Consider the following 24,487-nt stretch of genomic DNA (forward strand, 5'->3'; position numbering starts at 1 on the left):
TATATTTTTCTAGTCATTTATAAGAAATAGCTTGTTACCTGTTATCTGACTCGTCGGATCTTCTTTGCACTCTTCTTCGCAAAGCGGCACTTGGCGGTGAACTTAAATTTGTATGTCACGTCTCGGCGTGCCCTTCTTCTCACCGTTCCGAATCGTTCACGTAGCTAGGCTCTGCGCGTATCTCACTCTCCATCATGCCTGCAAATACAAATGGTGTCGATAGTGCTTATACTTCAGCAGCTAAAACTGATCTGCAAGGACTTGAACTGGTGGAACATCACTTTGGTCCCTTACTTCGCCCAACTCGTGCCACAAAGAGCCCATGGACCAATTATTCTATCAATCGCCTCCAAACCAATCAAAAGTACCGCACAGTCGTCTCAGTGCCACGCAAGGGCTCTGAGGATGACTCTGAGGAGGATGAATACGACAAGTAGTCCGACGACCCTTGGCTTTTCAACAGCATCAAAGCTTGCGTTTCTCAGATTGAGGATGAAATGGACTTTGAGCACGGCACACTCCAGAAATGCATCACCATTTTATGCAACGAGACGGTGCTCGATGACGAGGAAGTGCGTACAACTTCTTGACACTATTTCATTACTGACATTCATGGTGATCGATAGCCGCGCTCCACTGATCATATAGTTAGGATCTACTCACCCACTGCGCCAATGTACATTGATGTGCATTTTAAATACTACTGCCGCTCGCGTCGGTCGGAGGTCGAGTGGCAATATACCCTCGGGTACAAGATCCAACGCCGCCCATCTGCGACGGCAAGCAATGCACTTGCTATCAAAAATGAGATCAAGATGGGCGGGCCTGAGGATGTGTACGCGTACAATGGGTGGCAAACCTTAGGCTGGGGTTGCTATGATGACTCCTATAAAAACTATGGCGAACGTGGGCGACGCGTTGAGTTTGGGAGGGTGGAGTTGCACGAGGAAGGAGTTATGGACGTTCACGAGGTGTTGTTTGGAGAATTAGAGAAACCTGCTGAAACCGACTCAGAGGCCATGCTCGCATATCACCGATCACTCGTAAGGGGCATACGGCTGCTTCTCGCTGCTGTCGGTATTTCATATGATGTTGCGTGTACTGATGACGAAAGTGATCACAGGCCATATGAGTTGATGCTTGAGGGGCTGAGTGACAAATGGGTCGCGCGGGGGATACGAAATGCGTGTGGCCTCCGACTCGCCAGAGATGCAGAAGAAGAACGGAAAGGTGCCATGGAACGACAGGAAGCAAAGGGTTACGACGATGACTCCGAGGACGACAAATGACTCTGGCTACGGTTTCTGACGATCAGATGATCATGGATGGGTAGGAGGTGAGTGCGAGGAGATCGAGGATTCTATTACTATTAGCCTAATCTGGAAAGCAGTTGCATTCCAAAGAATAACGAGTGTGCTACATATAATATTGATACGTTTGAAGCTAGCACCTGTCATAGTTCAAGTTCATCGACATCCGGCAGCGGTGGGATGGAGTCATGGACCCAGCCGCAATCACATACGATGACAAGCAAAGGTATGAATCAATAAAGTCCATATCTACGATAATTGCTACGGAAAAGTAAGTGAACAACAGATCATTCGAACACCCATCAATATCACAGACGTCCAATACAAACTAGAGCTTAGCGTATGGTATCAAAAAAGGACAGTTCGAAACATAGCCGAGGAAGGCCACATCGATGAGAGTTACAATATTCAGAGGTGCGCGAGAAATAATCGTAGGGGACGAGGAAATCGTAGACTAATGACGACCATCCTGGTATTCAGGGGACAGACAACCAATGAAAAGCCAGAAGCGAGTCCAGAGTCCAGCCTGTCTGAGTATTACATCAGGGTGCGAGGGTATTGAGCTTGCAGCTGCGGTATTAGCGCCAACAGCAGGTGTAGTAGATGAATTGGAGACAGCTAGCTGTGGTTGCAAAGATGGCTGGTTCCGAGTTGCTGTGCCGGATTGCTGCGTGGTATTGGGCTTGGGAGGCTGTGAGCTGCTTGCAGTAGGGTTCTTCCAGGGTAATAATAGTCTTTTCCGTTTCTCCCTTGCACAAGCATTTCTCTACGTGACATTAGGTGGAATTAAGCTGAGAAGAGAAATAACATACACGTTTGCCCTGCGCATACGGGACCTCGACAACTGTGGGGCTGCGCCCTTGCAACTCGGTGCCTTCACTACTTTGTCCGTGCGGTCTCAAAAGGTTTCGAGCCCAGTCGAGTGGAGAAGACGGTGATGTATCATGGGTATCAGAGGGGCTGCGGTGGAACAAGCGGGCAAGAAACGTGCCGCCTGGATGTGCTGAGGAGTGGGGACGGCTTTGTGCTGAGGACTGAAACCGCGGAGGTCAGGATAATACTCAAAGTGATAATGATGGCGTACATGAGAACGATCTGGTGGGACTCCAGCAAAGAAACCTTGGTGGGTGAGTGTTCAACGATAGCAAGATAGGCAGGCTTAGACATGGCGATCATCAGCGAAGGGAAATGAGGGATAGTAAAGCTTCGGAGATGTATATCCATGTCCAGTGGCCTCGAGCTACAAAATATCATAATGTTAATTACGAACTGCAAAATATACCTAGGTGAGAAGTTGAAAATTGCATGCGATGGTGCGCCCATCCATTCGCCGAGATCTCTAGCATTAGCGAGCGAGACACCACAGGCAACGATGCGAGTCTCAATCTCCGTTTGCGCAGAAACATAGCGGGTCCTGGATATCACCACTTCGTACGTCGGACCGACTTCTCCACCTACAAGTTGGATTTCATCAGCAATCAATAGACCGATGTTCTGCACATTCTTGCGCTGTCGCCATCTTCGAGACAGGATATCCCACTAGAAATATCGGTTTAGTGAGAGATTTGCAACGTGATTAATGGAACTAACCTGGGATGGGGTGCAAACAACAACATCCCTCTTCTCAAGAAGTCGAAGGTCAGCGCTGGTGTCTCCTGTGAGGCTTACTATCTCTTTGCCGCCTTGCAGGCCGCTGAACTTCCGACGCCACTCTGCAACACGTTGGTCGACCATCTCCTGGTAGGGCTCAATACAGACCGCCCTGGGCTGCTCGCGTTTGCTCCAAAGGCGAAGTAGAGTAAATTCGGCACATATAGTCTTGCCGCTTCCAGTAGGCGCGCCAATAAAGACATTCTCATCAGATGTGTAGAGAGCCTGGAAGACCTGCGTCTGGATCTTGTTGAATGTTTGAATGATGGACGAGTAGATGCTCTCGAATTCCTTGTTGTGTAAGGCAGATAGCGGGAGTGGCTGGAGTTCGAGAAGAGGAGTGGGAGGTGGGAACTTTTCTGGGAGAATCAAGTGTTTGAAGGATATGGGTAGTCGGGTCTCGGCGTGCAACCATCGGTCGGAGACAACAGATATGTAGTAGTTTGGGGGGACGGGCTCAAACATCGGAACCGTGATGGTGACGTTATGTTCATCCTCTGCATAACGTTGGCGCAAGACAAATGAGTCATGGAAAAGAATAATCTCTCCATCGACGTCTTCAACCATGATGAGGAATGTCTCAGCTGTTCCGTGGGTCTTCTCGTCCCATCGGAAGTCAGGAACAATAGACAAGTCGATACGAAGAAGGGAGCGGGTGATGGGCTGCACTTGCGCTTGCAGCTGCAGCTTGGGGAAGCTGTGCATCAAGCGATGCACGAGCCTTCCGGCGTTTGGAATGCCAATAAGCTCACCAATTTCAGGAGGGTCGAGATCAAAGTAGCGATACCATGGCTGATGAAGAATATCTTAGCACGTGCCTTGCTTGAATTGGTGTAAACTTACGAATTGTTTGCCCTCCGCTCTTCGGATGGCCTCCTGTGGAACACCCTTGAACTGGCGAAGCGGTGTCATGGAGCCCCACCTGAAGACCAAACAATCAGTTGATAATTAACGACTGTATCAAAAGCCACCAACATTCGTCGCTCAACCATCTTACATAGGTCGAGACATGCACGCGCTGGTACTGCCCATCCTCGCTTCAGGCAAATCTCAAACATAGCACGAAGAATACTGTAAGATGTGTGAGCTTAGGTAAACTAACTTAAAACAGCACATACCGGCCGGCAGATTGCTGAACAAAGACCATATCGGCCACGAGAGCAAAACCTAATTATCCGATCAGCACAATATGGTAGACGGTTGAGTTGTCACCTGCCGTCAAGTTTAAGCTGCGATATATATGCTTGTAGAAGGACGTTGATCTTCGCTGCGGGTTCATCGACGCCTTCCTTCACTGAAATAGGCACACGTTCTAACAATTTACCAAGCTCAAGCTTCCCCTCTTGACGTACCTACAAAAATGAATATGAATGTTGAGACTCGCATTAAGGACAAAAAATGTGACATACCGGCAGAAGTTTGAACTCGTTCGAGAGCGCAAACACCCGGAACAATTCCAATGTCGACATGGTTGGTCTCAGATGCTGGTTGTATGTAGCCATCGAGTTGTACGTAACATAGTAGTGAGACGCAATGCGACCAAGCTCGGTGCTCTGGAAACGACCAGATGCACGTTCGTACTTGATGAGATGACATTTCTCCAGCAGAACAGCGACAGAATGGGCAATGTCAGCGCGTTTCTGGATAAGACCATTGTCGTCCTCCTGGTAATCGACGCCAACACAATAGAGTCCTGGGGACTTCAGCATGCGAACATAGCTGTGGGAAACGTCAGTACTTTTACTGCTGTGAGAAAAAGTGAGCTTACAGATAAGTGTACCCCAACCACTGGACGGCCTCGTCACGGTTACGAACAGTTCCAAGAACAATCTCTGCGTTCAAGTTGTCTGCAAGCTTCGACACGAACTGAGACTCGATCGGCAGCTGGTGGTTCAGCAAGCTGAGGTAGTACTGCAGCTCGGAGTGGTTCGTGATGATGACACCCTCACCATACGTATCATATTGCGGGCGACCAGCGCGACCGAGCATCTGCAACACATCCTGGGAGGAGAGTTCAACCCAGCGGCCTTTCTCGGGGTTATATATCTGCGTGCCCTTGATAATGACGGTGTGCCGGGAGGTTGACACCCCATGCGAGCGTTACCGTGCAGACAAGCACCTGGACTGCACCATCTGCGAAAAGCTCCTCGGCAAGATTCCTGTCCTCTCTAGTCATACTGGCGTGGTGAATAGCGAACCCAAACGGCAAGAGATCGCGCAGATTGCCATCTTTGACATTGCCTGCTTCCTCTGTGAGGATCTCACGCGTCGCTGAGTCGGGGCGAACGAACTGCGTTATCGTCTCCTTCTCCATGGCCATGTCGCGGATGAACTTGGCGGTCTTGGCGGTCTCCTTGCGAGAGTGCACGAAGACAAGGGTCTGATTCTTGCCCGCTTGGTCAAATACCTTCTCATAGCAAACCTCATTCATGACCTGGAAACGCTTGATAGCCTTCTTCTCTGTGACACCAATGAACTGCTGCTGAAGCGCACATGGACGGTACGAGGCATCGAAATAGAATAGGCCTCTCGATTCGTCCACGCGGAGGAATGTCGTAACGTCTTGGTAGATTGGAAGCGTAGCTGAGAGACCAACCAGGCGAACGTACTCTCCTGTTTGCTCCATCCTCCGTATCGTGCGTGCCACAACACTCTCAAGCACGGGTCCACGCTCGTCATGCAGCAGGTGAATTTCATCAATAATCATGAGCCGAACGAGGTTTGTATAACTTGTGTCGGTACTCTTGCGCGTGATGACATCCCACTTCTCAGGTGTGGTGACAATGATTTGTGTCTCCGAGATCTGCTGTTTCGTCATTTGAGAGTCTCCCGTGAGCTCGCCAACCTTGATCCCGAAAACGTTCAGCCGCGCGTTGAAGTTTCCAACCATTTCTTGGACAAGAGCCTTCATGGGCGCGATATAGACAATTTTGAAATCGTCGAGGGCAAATTCACCTGTAGCCTCGTCACGATATTTTGACAACTCATTAAGAATGGTGAGCATGGCGACGTTGGTCTGCAATGGTCGACTTAGTGTCTGAAAGATGAAAAATAACAGAACACTACTAACCTTACCAGCGCCAGTAGGCGCACAGAGTAAGACGGGCTCATCCGTCCCGAAGGCAATTGGGTAAAGCTTGCTCTGAACTCGATTGAGCTTAGGCACGCCGCCTTGCTTTTTCTGGGGGGCAGGGACATGAATCTCCTCATATCCCTTGCGTGCCCGCTTGAATGAGCCCTCAGGAAGCTTGCACTTCTTGTTGGACATCAGATGCCCTCCCTGACTGAATGCCATGCTCTCTAGGTCGACCGTGCGCTTTGGTTGCACTGTAGAGCCTGGTGCAAGGGTTGCTGTCTTTGGTACCGCTAACTTCTTCTCGTCTACATCCATGCCATCATCCTGCACCTTCTCGGCCTGGCGGTCTCCAGCAAGTTCTCGCAAGATCCAACCAACACCCTTCTCTCGCATAGCAACTTCGACATTGATCCGCTCGTCTGCGTCGCTCCGCATGAGCTTCGTGCACCATACAACCACATCCCGGTTTTTAAGGAACTTGGTGATCACGTACTGGTTCTCGCAATCGCGCAGGCCTAATTCCGAGTCGAGGATAGTGAGGACAGACGCTGCCTTGTCCGCTGCAGTAACTGGATCCGGGTAAACTTCCGATATCTGGCGTTGCACCCAGAAACCATCGATCACGTGCGGTGAGACGATGTCTTTATCTGCTTTGGCCTTTCCAGTTCCACGGGTTGACGAACCACCGATAACAAGTTCTGAACCCCGTTGGCGAGGTATATCTGGCGATGACCTGTGTCAGACTATTGCAGACGATTGTGATATTCCATAGGTGCCCACTGTAACATACGGGGGACCCAGTGTCGACCCCGAGGATCCTTCGCCCTTGTCCGCTAAAATCACAGAATCAAACGTCATCCTTGAGTTCTTGGCGGACCTCTATCCAGACTCTGGGCTCCTGCCGAAGGATCTTGTTTCACGTGCCAAAGTCCGTTTCTTCATTGATGCGAGCACTAAACACGTCGAGAGCCCGCTTCACGACTTCCTCCGAGGGGACGGGTCATATGAGAATGTCTTGAAGGGCATTGAATTTGTTCAGGGACTTCTCGAGGAGAGTGGGGATTTCGCAGTTGGAGATCATTACACCATTGCAGATGCCTGCATCTCTCCGCTCCTCACAAGGCTCAAGATCATCACCGAGACTGACCTAGGTAGAGTACCCGCACTCGCACCTTTTCCGAAGAAGTTGACCCTGATTAATGGAACTAGGCCGATTTCATGTCGGTTTGGGTTTTAAGCTGGGCGAGGAGCTAAAGGGACCTAAATTCAGTAAATTCACGAAATACGTCGACCAAATACTGGAGCGCCCGAGCTTGAAGCGAATCGATGATGAAGTACGTATTTTCCCACTACCCTGGTAGTAGGTCAAAATGACTTATTGCTATACTGTGTTCAGGAGGGTGTGGTCACATACTTCAGGGCGTTTTTCGTGCGCGCGCAGTGAGCGTATCTACAATATATAAGTACGAGATACCGCCAGAGTTAGCTTCCACTACGTCATGCTCTGTTATTGCAGAAACGCGCGCATGCGCGTAATTGTTCTGCATCGTCGATTCGTTGAAGTTCAACTCATTCATACCTTCGAAAGCCACTGCATCCCCCGGATCAACTTTGCCTTCCAGCCAAGCCGTTCATCGTGGACGGTAAATCGAAGAAAGTTTCCTTTGCGACCCGCGTATGCAACTGCATTTAATGGTTGTCAAAGGACTGACGCTGGCATGAACCGTGCTCGACCTTCGAACGGATCCCCTTACTCACGGTCAATTGTACAGTGTTGCCGAGGGTGAGAACGCGAAGAGACACTGTCTATTTGCTCAAGCGAACGAAGGACAAGACTGTGCTAATATTGTATTTCCCTGGATTGGCACTGTAGTATTAATACCGCACATCGTCGAAAAGTCCACCGAAGGGGTGTTCTTGTATAACATAAACAGACTGCTGTCTGCAAGTAAAACAAGGAGCAAAGTAGAAAGTGGGAAGTGAAAACTACTGGCGATGTCTAGCGTGATTGAGGCTTGTTGCATACTTCCACATATTTTCCATCAATGTTATCCTGATGTTGACGATGTATGTGACCAGCCAGAGCGCAGTGACGATGTGACAGGAGTCATGTTTTGAGAGGAAAAGCCTGTTATCAACATCGCTGGGGGTGAAATACATGAGGGACCAGTGAGCCTCAAATGATGGAACAACTCGCCAAATAAGGAACTAGGGGTTGGCATTGCCGACTTGTGACCGTGCGGACCGATTGCCTTTTCATTCGGAACGCAGTACAAATACAATATGATATGTCTGCTACAAGCTAGACACAGACTAAGTCTCAGTGAACGTGAAAGAAATGCTATATTTGATAACTACCTAGACACAGACTAAGTCTAGGTAACGAGTCAGCAAGACTGAATATGAGTAACGACGATAACGGGCATACCTCAACGAACGTGAAAGAAATGCTGAGGTGAACTGTCCAGGAGGAAAGATATAAGTATCAGGCATCAAGAAGTCCGAAACGGAGAGAAGCAATCAGCTATAGCAACAACGGTGACATCAGGAAATCAACCCGAAATTGATATGACCAGATATAATTGGTAATCAAAACACATTATTACACATCATGTTTTAGTTTTGGATATCTTTAGCACAGTGTCACACATAGATAAGATATGATATGACTATGCCAGACAAATATCACCTTGATGTGCATCTTGGCGGCAGACAACAGTGTGATCACTGGGCTGTCCATGCACCTCATATTGGGGGAAGGATATATCAAACTGGCTTATAAGCCTAAAACCCTCATACATCCAGTAGCCTAGTTATCCATACATAAGATACATCCCCGCTGTGTAATTATCTATTAGTAATTCAGCCCCCCATGTCATCTCACCCCCCCCTGCTGTAAGGTAGTGTTCCGGTGTTACCAGCCAGGTGACCGTTTCGGTAGACAATCTAAGGGACCACATCACTCGAAGCATTCATATAAGGTTTACATAAGGTACAAAATGCAAATATAGCTATACTACATCAAGAATCATGTACCAAGTCTTCTTGTGGAGGAGTATCAAGAGAAGGATGCTCACCATCATCTGTGTCATCCCCCAAAGCCATCAATACAGGCACCATCCTCCATTTCTCCTTGAATGACTCGGTGTGAAGAAGTAATAGGTACTAGGCTGTTAGCAACTAGCACTACTTATCCTTAAGAGGCACAAGTTTAATTGATCAGCCCAAGAGGACTGCTATTGAAGCACTTCCTTCAATTATGCGCGAGGGAAGTAAGTGAGTGAAGGGGTTAAAATCTATATTGGCCTAAGAAACTTGAACACTGGCCATAGGTATACCTCTGAACTCCTATACCAAGGAATCGACCGGGAGCACAGGCAAAAATCGACTGTTGTTAATAAAAATCAACCGCACTCTATGGAGTGGCTGGTCGCAAGGGATATAGCGTGAGTGAAGAATAGTGCTAAACTACCGGTCGTGGGTTGAGTATTCTTGCCGAGCTTAAGGGTAAGTTCCTAGCGGTACAGACTTCAGAACGGTTGAATCATGCAGGATTGTCAGGAAGGAACAAAATAGATGGATAGCGCAAGGTCTACAAAATAATGCGAGAATCACTCTCCTATAGAACCAATTCTGGGGGAAGAAAAACTACTTCATTGTATGTACTGCAGTCATTTATATTGTAGCGCGTGAGTGTCTGGAATGTGTAGGCGAGAATTGTAGTGTGGTTTAGCGAGCATGCAATGAGTCTATAGGTAGTAAAACATCATGTGCTGCGGAACATGAGTAGTCGTGTAATAAGACCTGCAGCTCGTTTAGCAATGACATTTGGGAAAATAATGCACCAGCAGAGATAGGTGGACATGGATAGGACATGGGAGGACAAATTCCTAGGACCAGACCAGAGTAAGAGCAGATGGGTTGATATATATGGATTTAATGATCCGCACTTTATCTCCTTTTTCTGAAGGTGAGAAAGACCGTGCTATTGATCATACGCGCCTAGCACTGGCCTGATCGTCACATTGGATAGGCTCCGCTGGATGAATGCCTGTTTCCTGGCATATGCAACCAAGCCCTCTGCATCTTCCAGCCTTGTTGGAACTCATGTGCTCGTGTGCTTGTCCCACTGGTGTGCCTGCCACTCGAGAAAATGCAGAATGCATTGCATTTCCTCTAGCAAAAGGTGTATCTCTTCAACCCATCTGTCATGGCATGCTCAGGCTTTACATCATTCAATATGAAGTGCTAGGGGATCAAATTAGCAGAGTATGATCAATCAATATAACAACTTACAGTCTTGCAAGCCTTCACTATCGTCCTCTGAAAGCCCATATGTCAGCCATATCCAAGACATGATTGCAGTCCCTTGCAACTGTCTGGTGAAGTCCCCCATAGGACGGAGATGCGACTTCTTGAGTGGCTGAAGCTTCTGATCCCAGCTGACATGGTCAACATGGTCTGAGAGCACCATGAGTGCCTTGCGTGCACATACATATTTTGCATGGCTGATCATAAGATGGTCTTCTACAGTATCTAGCATCTTCTTCACACAGGTATTAGCACCTTGTCCATGGAGATGTTGTTGTTTGAATTGCATGAGCTGATGATGGAGACAGATGTGAGAACGGCACTCGTTGAGTGCATCGTGAGCTTGTGCCATTCAGAGAGACCATCCAACCTCAAGAAGCTTTTGATTGCACAGCACTAGGCCGCAAATCTCAGATGGTAGCCAGAGTTGAAGGTCTTCTGCCTTGCCTGAGTCAGAATTTGGCCTAGGGCAACCGCTGTTGTTGTTGTTGTCATTGCTGGAGTTGACGAAGCCAGTTGCACATAAGTTGGCAACTGAGGGCATGTACAAGGTTTGTATGGCAGACCAAACCTCAATATGGCGTTGTAGGGCATTGCTACATGTGAGAACCTTTGTCCGTTGGGTGTCAGTTGCATGCAGACCCAGTGAGGCTGCATCTGTGCGTAAATGATGCCTGTAAAATAAATCAGTGCCAATTTAATACATTGCTATGGCGACCTTACTGTGAATGCTCGAGATCAATACCTGTACTGATCAGCATGCTACCAGATAACTCTGTGCGAAGGGAAACGGCAGTTCCATCCTCTAACTCCCTAGCATCCTGTTGTGCAAGTTCGAGGCACACAGCTGCAAGTGTCATAACTACAAGGGTTGTTAGACCAATCCAAATATTCAGATGGTGTGACTCACCATCAACTCGACGTTCAAATGGATTCAGGTTGGTGTGATCAATCTCCCAAGCCTCTATCTCAGCTTTCCATGTTGCGAGTGATGAGACACCTAAGTCCAATTCTCTGATAGAAGCCTCGAGCTTGCTGAACACAAGCTTATGATCTTCTGCTGCCTTGAGTGCTTCACTAAGTTTGCATGACATGATTCTGCCTGATTACAGTCCTCAGTGGGAAACACAACCATGAAGAGGAAAAACTATGAACCTAACACAGTGGTTTTCTTCCAGTTTGAATCTCTGAAGAAGTCATCCAGAACCTCTCGGCGGGCACCTGGGCCCATCTCCTTGGTACTCATAGCGACATGGTTAATGTTTGCCCATCCGCATTCGGGTGCTTCCCTGTCAGTTTGACCAATGCCTGGTGTCCAGTTGAAGGAAAAAGCTGTTTGACAAGCCTCAATGTGAGCTGCCAGATGGAATTTAGGTATGAAGAAGTTGAACACATTCTCTTCGCCAGGTTGGAGCTTGATGGGCAGCCCATGAATACAATTCTTAAGCTTCTTGTGCCACTGACATGCAATATCATATGAAAGGTTGAAATTGGTCAGACAAGAGAATTTTGCGAGGGCCAAAAACACGATATAATCCATATTCAGGTATCTGTATCATCATGAGTGACTAGATCAACATCATAGAGAAAGGTACGCACTTTTCACCCTTTTGACAGTCGCCCACATAACGCAAGTGCTTTTATGACAGAATGAGAACTTCATCAATCATAATTATTAAAAATTGAGTGCGAGATCTTACCTCTTGAAGAGAGTTTGAGTTCTCAGCCAAGTAAGTCTTGTACTTGCGTTCTTCGACAAAATAACCCCAACCACGTGTGAGGCCTGGATCTTTAGTATTGGAGGAGACAAGCCTGTGCTTGAGACAGAAATTGGCATCAATCGTGAAGAAACTTGCATACAGCCACCTAATGCTTCTCAGACGATGTTCCAGCAATGTCAGATAAACACTCACTGATGATCTGAGGTCTCCCAGTTCTCAGGCAAGTTTTTACCTGGATGTGGACATGCAGGGCATAGAACCACAAGTTCCCCCTCTTGAGTTGCACCCACACCAGTGGGGTCATGCCCATGGCCAGCACACTTGAGTGCATTGAGATTCCTCCACTCACGCATGATTCTCAGAATGATGGATTATCAAAAAAGGTAAGGAACATACTCAAATCAGCTGTATGCCGGTATTATCAGTCTGACGTGCAAGACTATGATAGAATTCATATGCTGACACCTTTGACTCAAATGACAATAAGTGGAATAGATCCAGCACACTGAATGTTGCAGCCATTCGAGGATCTGTGACTGTTGCTGGAAAAAGCCGGTGTGACAGTCAAGTTTTCCTTGGGCTTAGATTTACTTACTTTACTTACCTTTACCTACCCTCACTTTCTTTAGCTTATGTTTGCATTTTTGCTGCTTACTTAAGCATGTATCTCTTTCACTAGTGTCAGTACCAGCCTGAATGACAGTCCCTTTTGATGATAATTTCTATTCTCTGAGCACTGAGCCAAGTCAGAATCCCATGGGCTGAACATACTGCTCTCCACTCAGCAGCTTGGCCAGCTGAAATATGATTCCCACACCAGGCACAAAGGAGTTGTTTGAAATGGGGGGCTTCGTGCTCGCAGTTACAGAAATCAAGACCAACTTCATGGATACCATGGACATCGATTATAACAAAATCATTGTTGTAGGTGGGGCGTGGGCGACGGCAATATCCTCCTGGCTCATGGCCTAGCTGAATGTGAAGACCAAGACTTTTGAGTGATGTCGAGTGAAAAAACCCATCTCTCCACTCCTAAATGGTGGTGAATGATCAGATGATTAGCAAAGATACATAGATAGCTTACATACCTCAATTCTATGGAGCGGTGCACTGACATGCATCGATAAAATACAGTCATGGCACAATAACTTAGTCGAAAAACAATCCTGACATCAGAAAGAGGGTGAAACTAGACCCCCGCATGAACATGGGTCATGGCCATGTTTTCCTTGACCATCCAAGCATAGAAGCTTGTCCAAGTAAGCTTCGCATTCAGGTAGCCAAAGAAAGATTGGATCATCCTGTAAACATTGGCATTTAAAATAAGTACTACCAACTAAACTAAAAGGACTAACTCCTGGTGTCCTTTGGCACGTTCGTGGCCTTGGCTTGTCATCTCCCTGACGATCTTCTGTACCAAATAGATCATTGTGCTCAATCTCACTCCATGGGTCGGCCTCAACAGATGACTGTGACTTGGAAGGCAGTTCCACAGGTTCTACACCAGGTTGTGAAGCAGGGAGATAAGACGTCCATAAGCCAAAGTCACCATCCAACCTTAGAATGAAGCTGCAATGTCGTGTGTGGAGCTTGGCAGGAGCATGATGACCTCTGTGTCGAATGAGTTTGGGGCGCTTGGAAGGGTGTCCTCCAACATTATACATACCTGCAAGGTAACAGAATGAGTGGTCAACGCGTGATGACTGCAACTAGCTCTCACCATGTGCGAGGATCCATTGCCTCTGAGGATATATCCCAGACCTTGATGTGGTCAGTAAGTGATTGCTGAACAAGGAACTGACCAAGTGTGAGGATCCAATCGACTCCCCAAGGATATATCCCCGCCCTTGACAGTGGTGTAAATTTGAAGCATCTAAAAACCAATATCAACAATGCAAACAACACGAAGACTGGCACTGACCCATTTTGTCGTCAGGATGATTCTTGCTGTCCAGTTGTATTATGTTTCAAGCGGAGGAAGTGTTAATACCTAGGAAAATGGACATCGAGAGACTATACCAGACCATTACCTCAAACCTTGATGTGCCAATACATGTACAAAGCGTCGCAAAGTTCCCACAGTGCCAGATTTGCCAGCCAGCTCTATGCATTACGCTTACTGCATTCTCCATCCACCTCTGGTTCTTGAAATGCTTTGCAGGTAAGGTTGTCTTTGGCTCACTCCATGCTACCTCCATGAAGTTCTTATTTAGCCATCTATAAGGGACATGTGCTAGCTCTGGACCAACCCACTGACTTCACACAATCTAACTCTGCATTCTCATCGCTGCAATGACTCAGTCATCCATCCTGCCTCAAGCTTCCACTCCCTCTGCTCCACCTCAACTTTCCAGTGCTCCATCTGCTCCACCCTTGCCGGTGTCAGGTCTAACTGATGGGACTTCAGACAATGTCATAGGTATGTTTATTAGTACATTTGTCATTTCATACACTAACATTGGTACAACAAGATGCAATCTCAACCTTCCTGGGGAGTTTGGTTTTGATGCCCACTCAAGCAAAGGCCCTTGTCAAAGTCATTATGGCTCTGGTCACTGAAGGTACATATTTTCTTACTTGGCTTCCAGCATCTTACAGATCATTCACTTAGATGCATCATCTCATGTCAAGACTGAATTATCCTCCAAGGCGAATCCTTCATCTAGCGGCTTCAAATTGACTGGCATCCCTGCCAATGAATTTGTTCCTGACTCCAACTCCTTGGCCATCTATGTGACACTTGGCTCTTACAATGCCAAGTCACCAAGTGTTGTCATGATTGAGGAGTCACACGAGACCTTCACCAAAGTGGCCAATGCTATGGCTGATGAGTGTTTCCTGTACTACTACCAGGGCATGTTATATAACATGCCTGCTGTGCCCAGTCCTAGTCCTCCTTACTACTGTGTGACACGTGGTTGTTATGTTGGGGTTTTCAATGGCTGGTAAGTTGTTTATGGTGTTTGTGAGAATCTTAACTCATTTTGTTCCAGGGACAATGTCGCACCAAAGGTTCAGGGCATCCCGTGTGCTATTTTCTCTAAGGTTGAATTGCTTGAAGCAGGTGAGGAAAAATTGAGGAAGGCCATCGAACAAGGCAAAGTTACCAAAGTCTGAATCAATTTTTTGTCACTGTCATTGTAAACCATTTGTAAATAGCCATCTGCTTGCTCTGTTACTTTGTATACTGTGAAATCAAGTTGCTTTGCACATGAACTACAGGCCAAAAATATTGTGATTGAGCTAAACAGATCTATAACAAATGTCATGTTACTACTCAGAAGCTAAAATGACAGTGTAAAGTCTCGCGTGTTCTTCCTCGCATGCTCAGAGTGGTTGATTATTGTGCTAAGGTTACTAGATGATATCATTGGAAAGGTAGCTTAGGTTGGATGGCAGATGGTTTGTATATCTTCACGACTTAGTAGGTTTGAATCAGTCCTATAAAAGTCCTACAAACAATGAATGACAGGTTCCCCGCTAAACTCTGTTCGACTTCTACCCCAAAATTGTCTTTCCTTTTGTCATTGCTTCAATGCCCTGACCCAAGCTTTACAAGACTGACAATGAACGCCAAGAGGCCAAACGAATGCACAAGCATGCATATTATGCATGGTATGTTTTAATATCTAATCCTTGGCTCAAGAAGTTGCTCATCATGTGCACTGGGTGCCTGGCAGTAATAAAACTGTGATTAGCACCAGGATGCGAGATTGATACCAGGCTCAAGGTGTTAATAATAGCAACAGAAAACCAAAGACTGATGTCATGTAAGTTGTGACAGCATGTAGATGCTGAATGTCTCAAACTTATTTCTTAAAGCACTGCACAACTCATCACACAGAAGTCGCGATTTCAAGGTCCCTTGCAAAAGTACCTTGCAGGTGAACCTCACAAAGTTATAGATGAGCTCTTCCATGATTACCTGGCAACTGGTGTGTCTGACAGGATTCATTCTGCTGTTGGAGTTGTTGAAGAGATATACCATGAGTTACAGGATGTGGAAGAGGATCTACTATGGCAGGAAAAGAATGGTATTGGGTATACTAGAGCTTGTGATGCCATGAAGGGTGCTAAGGATGTTTTATTAGCACTGGAAGATATCTTATCCTTTATTTTAGTAGATGGCATGAAGTTGGAGGAGTTGTACACCAACAAAGACTTTCTATTTCAAAAGCTTTGGGATTAGCTACTTAGATACTTCAATACACTCTTCAAGGCTGGCTCAATATAATGTCTTGCACAATATTCACCCATTGAGCGCAGTGTTGGATGACGACTTTGACTTAAATTCAACACATTAAGTTCAAATGGTACATGCATGAGATATTATTTAGCATGTGCACAGCAAACATCTTGTAAATTTTCATCTCGCTTCACCATATCATAATTTTTGGCTCACTATTATTATATGCACACTACAGTAAGTCATGCTTGGCAAATGGAATAGAAATGTTGCTGAATTGAACATAAATGCAGATGGCCCCTCACAAATGGACATCTGATGAACAAGAAGAATGGTTAAAACCATACTATGAAGCCTTCCTCATGAAGCAGAGTGAAAAGTGTGGAAACTATAGGAACTTTTTCGCTGACCTTTATGAAAATTGGTTTGAGGCATTTCCTGAGCTGAGGCCAAGTAGCATAACAGCATTTGGGCCTATAACCTTCGAGGAGCTCAAGGAAATGAAATCAGCGGAAGACATGCGAAAAGTGGTATGTCCCAAACCTTGTACATTTGATATATGGGGGGTCTGCTAATACTTTCTGCCCAGAAATTGCACAATTGTTTCAAAAATAATTTTGGAGCAATGAAGGCTGGCAGGAAGGCGAAAGCACATGCCACTAATGTTATTGATGTTGTAGTGCACAAGATTACCAAGTGTGAAAAACCAACATGTTGGCTTCAGGGGCAAGAGGCTTACTCTAAGCTTTACTACTGTGATCACATCAAGTCTACTGTGCAAGAGAAGCTCACAGCCACCAGCGAAAAACTCACCAATGGAGAGCATGTCGCACTCATCAAGAAGGAGACTGCTGCAATGTATGCCAACGAAACGCCCGAGGTCAAAGCACATGTGAAGGAATTTCTTGAGGAGCAGAAGCAGCAAAGAGTGCAGACGAAAGAGGAAGGCTCATGGAGTAAATTGGAGGGTGACTATTCACAGTGAGTTATTAAATGTTTTCACTTCAATTGACATACTCACCTGCCATAATTCAAAGGAACTTGGACAAACTGGCTGCCGTTGCCAACAAGTTTTTGAAAGGCCTGGTGGATGCAACAGGGATGTCCTTCTTGCTTCTTGCTGGTGGCCCATCACCTGAGGCACAAGGGCATATTGATGTGTACAGGTAAGTAGGCATTCAAGGGTATAAACGGTTATACTCACTTTGCAAAGTTTTCATGTTGGCTTGATGAAACTTGGTAATGACTTCAGTGCAGCCTATCCTGGTTTTGAGTCTGGCATCATGGGTCCATTCTGGGATTTTCTGTGTCGTGTATACTGTGAGTATGCAAGCCTGCAAAATTTTATCATCACGCTAACCTGTAGACTGGTGGAGGCTTCAGCATCAGTGGAGCATGGGGTTGAAGTAGGAGGGGAAGGGGACAAGGAAGATTTGGTACCAGCTGTGCAGAAGTCACAAGATATATCTGTTCAGGATGTATTGCCCACAGGTACTATCGCTATGGCATCACCCACATCGAGCACAGTATATCCCATGAGTGGACAGTCATCCTCATGGGATGTATTGGATGGTGATTCCTTATGATTTGGACCGCCATCATCCCCATTGATGGGTACAGATTTAGATTTTTATGATCCTAATGGAGGAGATCAGCTACTCACATTGCCTGGCAGCTCCAACACTTTCGGGAATGAAACTCCATACTGGGCAACTCCAGCATTTGATTCTGCTCTTGGTGTGATGCTGCAACCTCCTTTGCCCTCTTTTGAGATGTGGGACCCTACTCCAATGACACCTGGTATGGCACCTGATGACCTAATCTCTAATGCTTCTCCCCACCCAACTCCCATCACACTTCCAGACAAGCGCTTCTTCAACATGTCTCCCTGCACAACCTCCACCCCACTTCTTGACCCTCTTACTATGTCTCCCTCCACTGCACTTCTTGACCCCCCTACTATGTCTCCCTCCACCCCACTTCTTGACCCTTCTGCTACATCTCTCACATCTCTGGCCAGTGTGGTTACTCATGTGGTGCCTGTTTCTCCGGCTGCTTCACTTGCTGTGTCTCCCTGCACAGGCTCCACCCCACCTCTCAACCCTCCTACTGTGTCTCCCTCTGCCATCGCACTTCCTGACCCTTCTCCAGCTGCTTCTCTCATTGCTCCTGTTACTCCCACATTGCCTACTGCAACTTTCACTGTATCTGCTGCCCCCACCATGCCTTTGGAGACAAGTCCAGGCCCTGCTAAAACCCAGATGGTGGCACCAGTTGTCCCACCTGCACTGGGTGTGGCTGATGTTGATACTAACACTGCAGAAGAGGACACTGAGGCTGGGTGCCATAGGACTAGCTGCAAGTCTAAACCATCAACATGCAATGACATCGCCAATTCAATTGGGGGCCTTGGAAAGGAGAACATACCTCCCAAGCTGTCTGCAAAACGTTGTCTGGCTGAGGGTACCCCAGGCAACGGCGCAAAATCCAAGTAAGTGCTCAACAATGTATCTGCTTTGATTTGCTAACCATGGGGAGTAGGAAGGCAAAGGTGTGATCTATTATCCCTCAAGTCTCAGCCTTTGCAGTGCAGATGCTGCCATCTTCATTTTTTTGTTGGCTCTTGGTCTTGTATACTTTGCTATTTTGAGTGTGCTGATTTACCTGTCTCGTTGTCTTAGTTTCTGATGCTGTGTTGATCTACCAGTATTATTTGTCTTGATCTTAGTCTCCACTGCACTGTCTTGCCTACTGTCACCCTGTGCTATCATTGTCTTGCTGTTTATCTTGCTAATCTTAATACCTATCATATATCTCAAATGATGTAGTCCATCATCCAATTAATAAAATATTTGTTTTCTGTGCAACCATATGTTGGATACTAAGCTAGTGCGTCACTGTTGTACTTGGCACAAGACATGAACCAGATCATGTGATAGCGAGACTTTGCAGACGAGACAATGAACCAGATCATGTGATGTCGAGACTTTGGGGACAAGTTCAAGTACTTAATATTCAAAGGCACATAAGGCATCATATAGGTACCTTCTCAGATTCAGATCAAGATCAGTATGCTGTAGGATCAAAAGAAGCCATCTTTGCCTGGGCAAGAAGGAGGAATCAGGAACCAGCTGGAAACAAGGGGGATACTGTCCATTTCAGGTATCCAACCCCCCAGTGCAAAGATTTGTAATCCAAGAAATGGCAGGATACATCCCAGAGAACCAGGATACATCCTGGGGAACGAGGATACATCCTCCATGGGCAGTGGACCATTAGAGAATTAGATGTATGAGGGTTTATGGGTAATAGTCCATATAAGATGTATTAATGTAACACTATAGCCTGGTCCATGTGCTGTAATTCAATGGCTACAGATAATCATATTTCAGTAGACTTACAAAAAGTGGCAATCAAAACACATCATGGTTTGGCCCTACAAATTTTTGTCATGGTGTCACACATAGATGAAACAAGATACAACTATACCAGAGAAATACCACCTTGATGGGCATCTTGGAAGCAGCTAACAGTATGATAACTGGGCCGTCCATGCACTGTAATTAAATAGCTGCAGATCATCACATTTCCAGTAGACTGATAATGTGTTGTAACATTTTTTAAATAATAGGATAGGTCTTATCTAGATTGTATATGCAGCTATTCATTGGCTTCAACACACTTCATTATATGTCCAGATGTAGAATTAGATAATATTATCATGCAGCTTCACCCACCTGGATTGAGTCAGGACTCTAAGTCAATGGGGCATTAGGTGGACGCTGAGTAGGCATTAGCACAGGTAAACCCCAGGCCATGGTTGTCATGTTCTGGCCAACAAAGTTTGGCTCTATTCTACCTATGAGTGAAAATCCACAACCTTTCTTCTAATTCATGTGCATGCTGATTAGTCCAAACGCGACCAAAAGTACATATATATGTTGTATCCAATTCAAGTCTATGCTGAGAGACTCAGACAGGTTGACACTGAATCCTGGACTCACCACTGATTGATCTTGCAAAAATAAGTATCATCCCACTGTTACAACCACGTACGCCCCTATTCATTTTCCCTTTCTTACTGTGTATTATGTCATGAGCCACATGACACCGCTGCTAGACTTATCTCTTATCTTGTATTACATCACAATCACCGTTGCCATTGTTAAGATGTCCTATTCTTGCTATCGCTTACGCATCCTTTATCTCTGACTCATTCCATTCTCACACTTGCCCTAAAGCACAGTAGTCACTATAAATAGTCCTCCTGTACACTTTAGTTCTACTTTAATCTTACTAGGTCTTACCTGAATATCCTTTGCTTGAGACCTCCAATCTCTTGTTGTCTAAACCGTACTTTAAGTTAGAGGCACTCCCTCTATCTTAGCTTACACTGAACGCTTGACTTATCATCTTGCGTAGAATCTTGGCAGAGGTCATTAACTCTTATCAAGTTGTCTGTCATTAGAACTATCCTAGTTCATAACAAAAGATTAAAGTCCCTATTGAACCTCTCCATCCAGGGAGGCCCCAGTAGCTCAAAGCAAGATGACCCCTTGAGTTAGAAAGTATTAGTGGGAGAGTGATCCAAACGACATCCCTACAGAACCAGAAGAAGAAGAATATCACAAGGCTGAAGGTCTGGATATCACAGAAGACAGAGAGAGACGAATACCGTCCCCTGTAACCACAGAACCTGATCATCATTCGACTACATCAGTAGACGAATTCCCAGAAGAAGTACCACCCTGAAATCTTTCCGCACATCCCAGTATCAGAATGTCTGGCACCTCATCCAAACTTAAAGCCAGAACACCGAAAGACTATGATGGAAGCCCTGACCACGCTTTAAGATGGTTATTTTCAGTAAAAGCATATTTTGCTGTTAATGCATTGGTTTACAACACCAATGAAAAGAAAGTCATTACCGCACTTGTGTATATGACTAAAGATAGTGCCATGGGCTGGGCATTGACATTCTACACCGAAGTCGATAACTCTACCTCAAAATCCTACAGAACCTTCGCAAACTTTGAAACCAAGTTCAAAGAAGCATTCGTGCCGGCAGACGCCATTGGTACTGTTATGAATAAACTCCAAACCCTGAAGCAGACAGGTGATCTCACTTCCTATATTGCCAGTTTCAGGACCCTTGCTGCACAAGCCGCCATAAAGCAAGATGCTGTCCTGATTATGTTCTTCAATGATGGACTCAAGAAGGGGATTGGTAATGCCATTTATCAGATGGAAACCATCCCTACAGACTTCGACAAGTATGTCCAAGCCACAATCAGACTTGACAGTAATTGGCAATGTGGCATGATTTTCCACAACAACAATCATATGCCTACAAAGCCTACTGGTCAACATTACATTCCCAGACCCTCCATTGATCACCGCAACCCCAATGCTATGGAGGTTGACCACCTCACCGAGGAAGAAAAGACTGAACATTACCAGAATGGCAAGTGTTTCAACTGTCACCAGAAGGGCCACATCTCTCATAACTGCCCCAAGAAGAACAGCAAAACTCCCATGTGCTGCACCGAACCAGCTGAAGAAGACGAAGAAGAAGTCCATCATATCAACAAGGATTTTTGATGTGGAAGACTGGATTGACATCAGTATCTTCCAATGTACCTATTAGACTTGTTTGAGGTGTAGGAATCAGAAAGGAACTTCGCATTCCCATTTCCCTTATCTCCAAAACTCGCCTGAAAACCATTGAAACGACTGCTGTCGTTGATTCCAGAGCCGCTGGAACTTTTATCTCCGAGGACTTCATTAAGCTTCATAAAATCCAAATGCATAAACTTATGAAACCATTCTGGGTTACCACTGCAGATGGAAGCTATGCAAAAGGGGGTGCAATCACTCGATACTGCATCCTTATCATAAAAATTGATGAATGATCCATGCTTGGAAAGTTCAACATCACGAAGCTTAGCCATCATGACCAGATTTTGCTAGGGATCCCTTGGCTGCATGCCATGGACCCAATCATTCAGTGGAAAGCCGAAACATTAGAACTCTCTCATACCAAGAAGAGTGATCTAATAGAAGAAGACATTGACACTGAACGAAAGAACAATGGTCTCCCTCCTCTCTTTCAGAAAACCATTGAAACCCTGATTGATAGAACTTGGAAGAACTCCCGTTTGAAGAAAGAAGAAACACCAGTTGTAGTGCTGCTGAAGGCGCCTCCTGTGCAACCTATGTTCATAGAACCACTCCCCCAAGCAACCATCAAAGAAATCCCAGATGAAGAAGCACCCTTGGTTTTACCCAACCTTGACCCCATCCCTGACAACAACAATGACTCCTTTGACACTAAAGATGATGTGTGGACTTCAGACTATGCACCACCCATATGTGAACTTGCTACATACCACCTCGATAACGATGAATTTTTGGTTGAATACCCCACTGACGCTACTGAGCTCTGGGTCGTCACCAATATTTCTATAGACACTCTGTTAACCAAAGATGGTACCAGTGCTGCAGAACAGAAACCCACAGTCACACCCTTGTTATGGCCCGCTGAATATGTTAAAACCAGTAACAAAGCTCAGCAGTTTGTGCTAGCAGCTGGGCTTGAACAAAAGAAGAAATTGTTTGAAGAACTCATCCCTTCTTACCTCCATGACTTCATTGACATCTTTGCTAAAGACAGACTAAATCAGCTACCCCCAGAACATCCTGGAATTGACCATCACATTGATACTAAACCTGGTTTTGTCCTGAAAACATCCAAGGTCTACCCATTGTCAGAGGCAGAATGAACTGCTGTCAAAGCATTCATCAATGAAAATGTACAGAAAGGATTCATCTCTGAGTTGAAATCACTGCAAGCCAGTGGATTCTTCTTTGTTGGAAAGAAAAGTGGAGACCTACACCCTTGTCAGGACTATCAGTATATCAATGATTGGACAGTAAAGAATGCCTACCCCCTCCCACTCCCATTGACTCTGGTCACCCGATTGCATGGCGCTAAGTATTTCATGAAGATGGACATTCGTTCCAGATATAATAACATCCGAATCCACCCTGATGATCGTTGGAAGGCAGTGTTCACTACTGAGTATGGCCTCTTTGAACCTAACATCATGTTTTTCAGTCTTTGCAACTTGCCTGCTACCTTTCAGGCATACATGAATCGGACCTTCCAGCAGGAAATAAATGAAGGATGGTTGGTCATTTACATGGATGACATCCTTATCTTTTCAAACGACCTCCCTTCCCACCATGCTTGAACTTGTCGTGTCTTAGAATGAATCTGTGCTGAACAACTATTCCTGAAACCGGAAAATTGCACCTTTGATGCTGAAGAAGTTGAATACTTAGTTATGATCATCTGTCCCGGATGCATTGCAATGGATGTTGCAAAAACCGATGGTATCCGTGACTGGCCTGCCCCTACCACAGTAAAGGAAGTTCGGTCATTCCTTGGGTTCTGCAATTTCTATCGCAATTTTGTCCCTCATTACTCTGACATTGCCAGACCCTTGATTGACCTCACCAAGAAAGACATGGTATTCCATTGGTCCAACCCATGTGCCTCCGCATTTACCACGCTTAAGGAATGTTTCCTGAAGCAGCCCATACTATGAAACCCTGATCCTAGTCAGCAGTTCGCTGTTGCTACTGACACCTCACTCATTGCTACCAGAGCAGTTTTGCTACAGACTGATGAAAACAGGGTCTACCATCCATGTGGATACCTCTCCCAAACCCTGAACCCAGCCGAAAGAAATTATCAGATCTTCAATCATGAACTTCTCGCCATTATCCGCACTCTCAACGAATGGCGCCATTACCTCAAAGGAAACCCTCATCCAGTAGTTGTCTTTATGGATCATAAGAACTTGCTCTACTTCCGCACCACACAGAAATTGAGTTGTCGCCAAGCATGTTGGCAACTCCTCCTCTCCTGTTATGACATCAAACTCCATCACATTGCTGGAACTAAACTTGCTGCCCCCAATGCACTCTCCAGATGTCCTGATCATGGAACTGGACAGGGCGACAACAATGACATCACTCTCCTCCCAGACTCTATGTTTGTATGGCTTCTTGACGTAGAACTTATGACCACACTTGCAAACCCAGACCCCACTGATCCTGACCCAATCTTCCAAGCTGCTGCAGATGCCCTTGATGGCTTATCACTTCCCCCCATGAAATCTGCACTCGCCAATTGGATGATTAAGGAAGACATTTTGTATTACAAAGA

General features: G+C 45.9%; 6 protein-coding genes across 6 annotated transcripts; 5 read left to right on the plus strand and 1 right to left on the minus strand.

The window, feature by feature from the left end:
* Nucleotides 1-194: 194 nt before the first annotated feature.
* Nucleotides 195-1,289, plus strand: BJ212DRAFT_1262292 (uncharacterized protein; the record flags this gene model as incomplete). Its single annotated transcript, XM_041330255.1, has 3 exons — nt 195-436; nt 464-572; nt 627-1,289. The coding sequence occupies 3 exons, from the start codon at nt 195-197 to the stop codon at nt 1,287-1,289; spliced, it is 1,014 nt and encodes a 337-aa protein (XP_041197939.1).
* A 5,519-nt stretch (nt 1,290-6,808) lies between these two features.
* Nucleotides 6,809-7,397, plus strand: BJ212DRAFT_1262009 (uncharacterized protein; the record flags this gene model as incomplete). Its single annotated transcript, XM_041330233.1, has 2 exons — nt 6,809-7,187; nt 7,246-7,397. Coding segments are annotated over 2 exons (531 nt in total), but the record flags the coding sequence as incomplete, so codon positions are not given.
* Nucleotides 7,398-10,267: 2,870 nt separating this feature from the next.
* Nucleotides 10,268-13,189, minus strand: BJ212DRAFT_1476730 (uncharacterized protein; the record flags this gene model as incomplete). Its single annotated transcript, XM_041339422.1, has 11 exons — nt 10,268-10,284; nt 10,333-10,639; nt 10,718-11,021; nt 11,071-11,209; nt 11,258-11,449; nt 11,503-11,897; nt 11,947-11,984; nt 12,048-12,213; nt 12,261-12,388; nt 12,840-13,100; nt 13,157-13,189. The coding sequence occupies 11 exons, from the start codon at nt 13,187-13,189 to the stop codon at nt 10,268-10,270; spliced, it is 1,980 nt and encodes a 659-aa protein (XP_041197941.1).
* Nucleotides 13,190-14,360: 1,171 nt separating this feature from the next.
* On the plus strand, nt 14,361-15,185 carry BJ212DRAFT_1476731 (uncharacterized protein; the record flags this gene model as incomplete). The annotated part of the gene is made up of 4 exons (XM_041339423.1): nt 14,361-14,487; nt 14,540-14,629; nt 14,680-15,013; nt 15,062-15,185. 4 exons carry the CDS (start codon nt 14,361-14,363, stop codon nt 15,183-15,185), a joined length of 675 nt encoding a protein of 224 aa, XP_041197942.1.
* A 449-nt stretch (nt 15,186-15,634) lies between these two features.
* On the plus strand, nt 15,635-16,257 carry BJ212DRAFT_1296405 (uncharacterized protein; the record flags this gene model as incomplete). The annotated part of the gene is made up of 3 exons (XM_041332444.1): nt 15,635-15,683; nt 15,799-15,838; nt 15,891-16,257. 3 exons carry the CDS (start codon nt 15,635-15,637, stop codon nt 16,255-16,257), a joined length of 456 nt encoding a protein of 151 aa, XP_041197943.1.
* A 222-nt stretch (nt 16,258-16,479) lies between these two features.
* On the plus strand, nt 16,480-18,811 carry BJ212DRAFT_1476732 (uncharacterized protein; the record flags this gene model as incomplete). Its single annotated transcript, XM_041339424.1, has 8 exons — nt 16,480-16,491; nt 16,548-16,784; nt 16,844-17,235; nt 17,292-17,420; nt 17,468-17,578; nt 17,621-17,826; nt 17,881-18,745; nt 18,796-18,811. 8 exons carry the CDS (start codon nt 16,480-16,482, stop codon nt 18,809-18,811), a joined length of 1,968 nt encoding a protein of 655 aa, XP_041197944.1.
* Between the last annotated feature and the right edge of the window lie 5,676 nt (nt 18,812-24,487).

This window comes from Suillus subaureus, assembly GCF_016647635.1.
Source record: "Suillus subaureus strain MN1 chromosome Unknown BJ212scaffold_4, whole genome shotgun sequence".
NCBI classification, from domain to species: Eukaryota; Fungi; Basidiomycota; class Agaricomycetes; order Boletales; family Suillaceae; genus Suillus; species Suillus subaureus.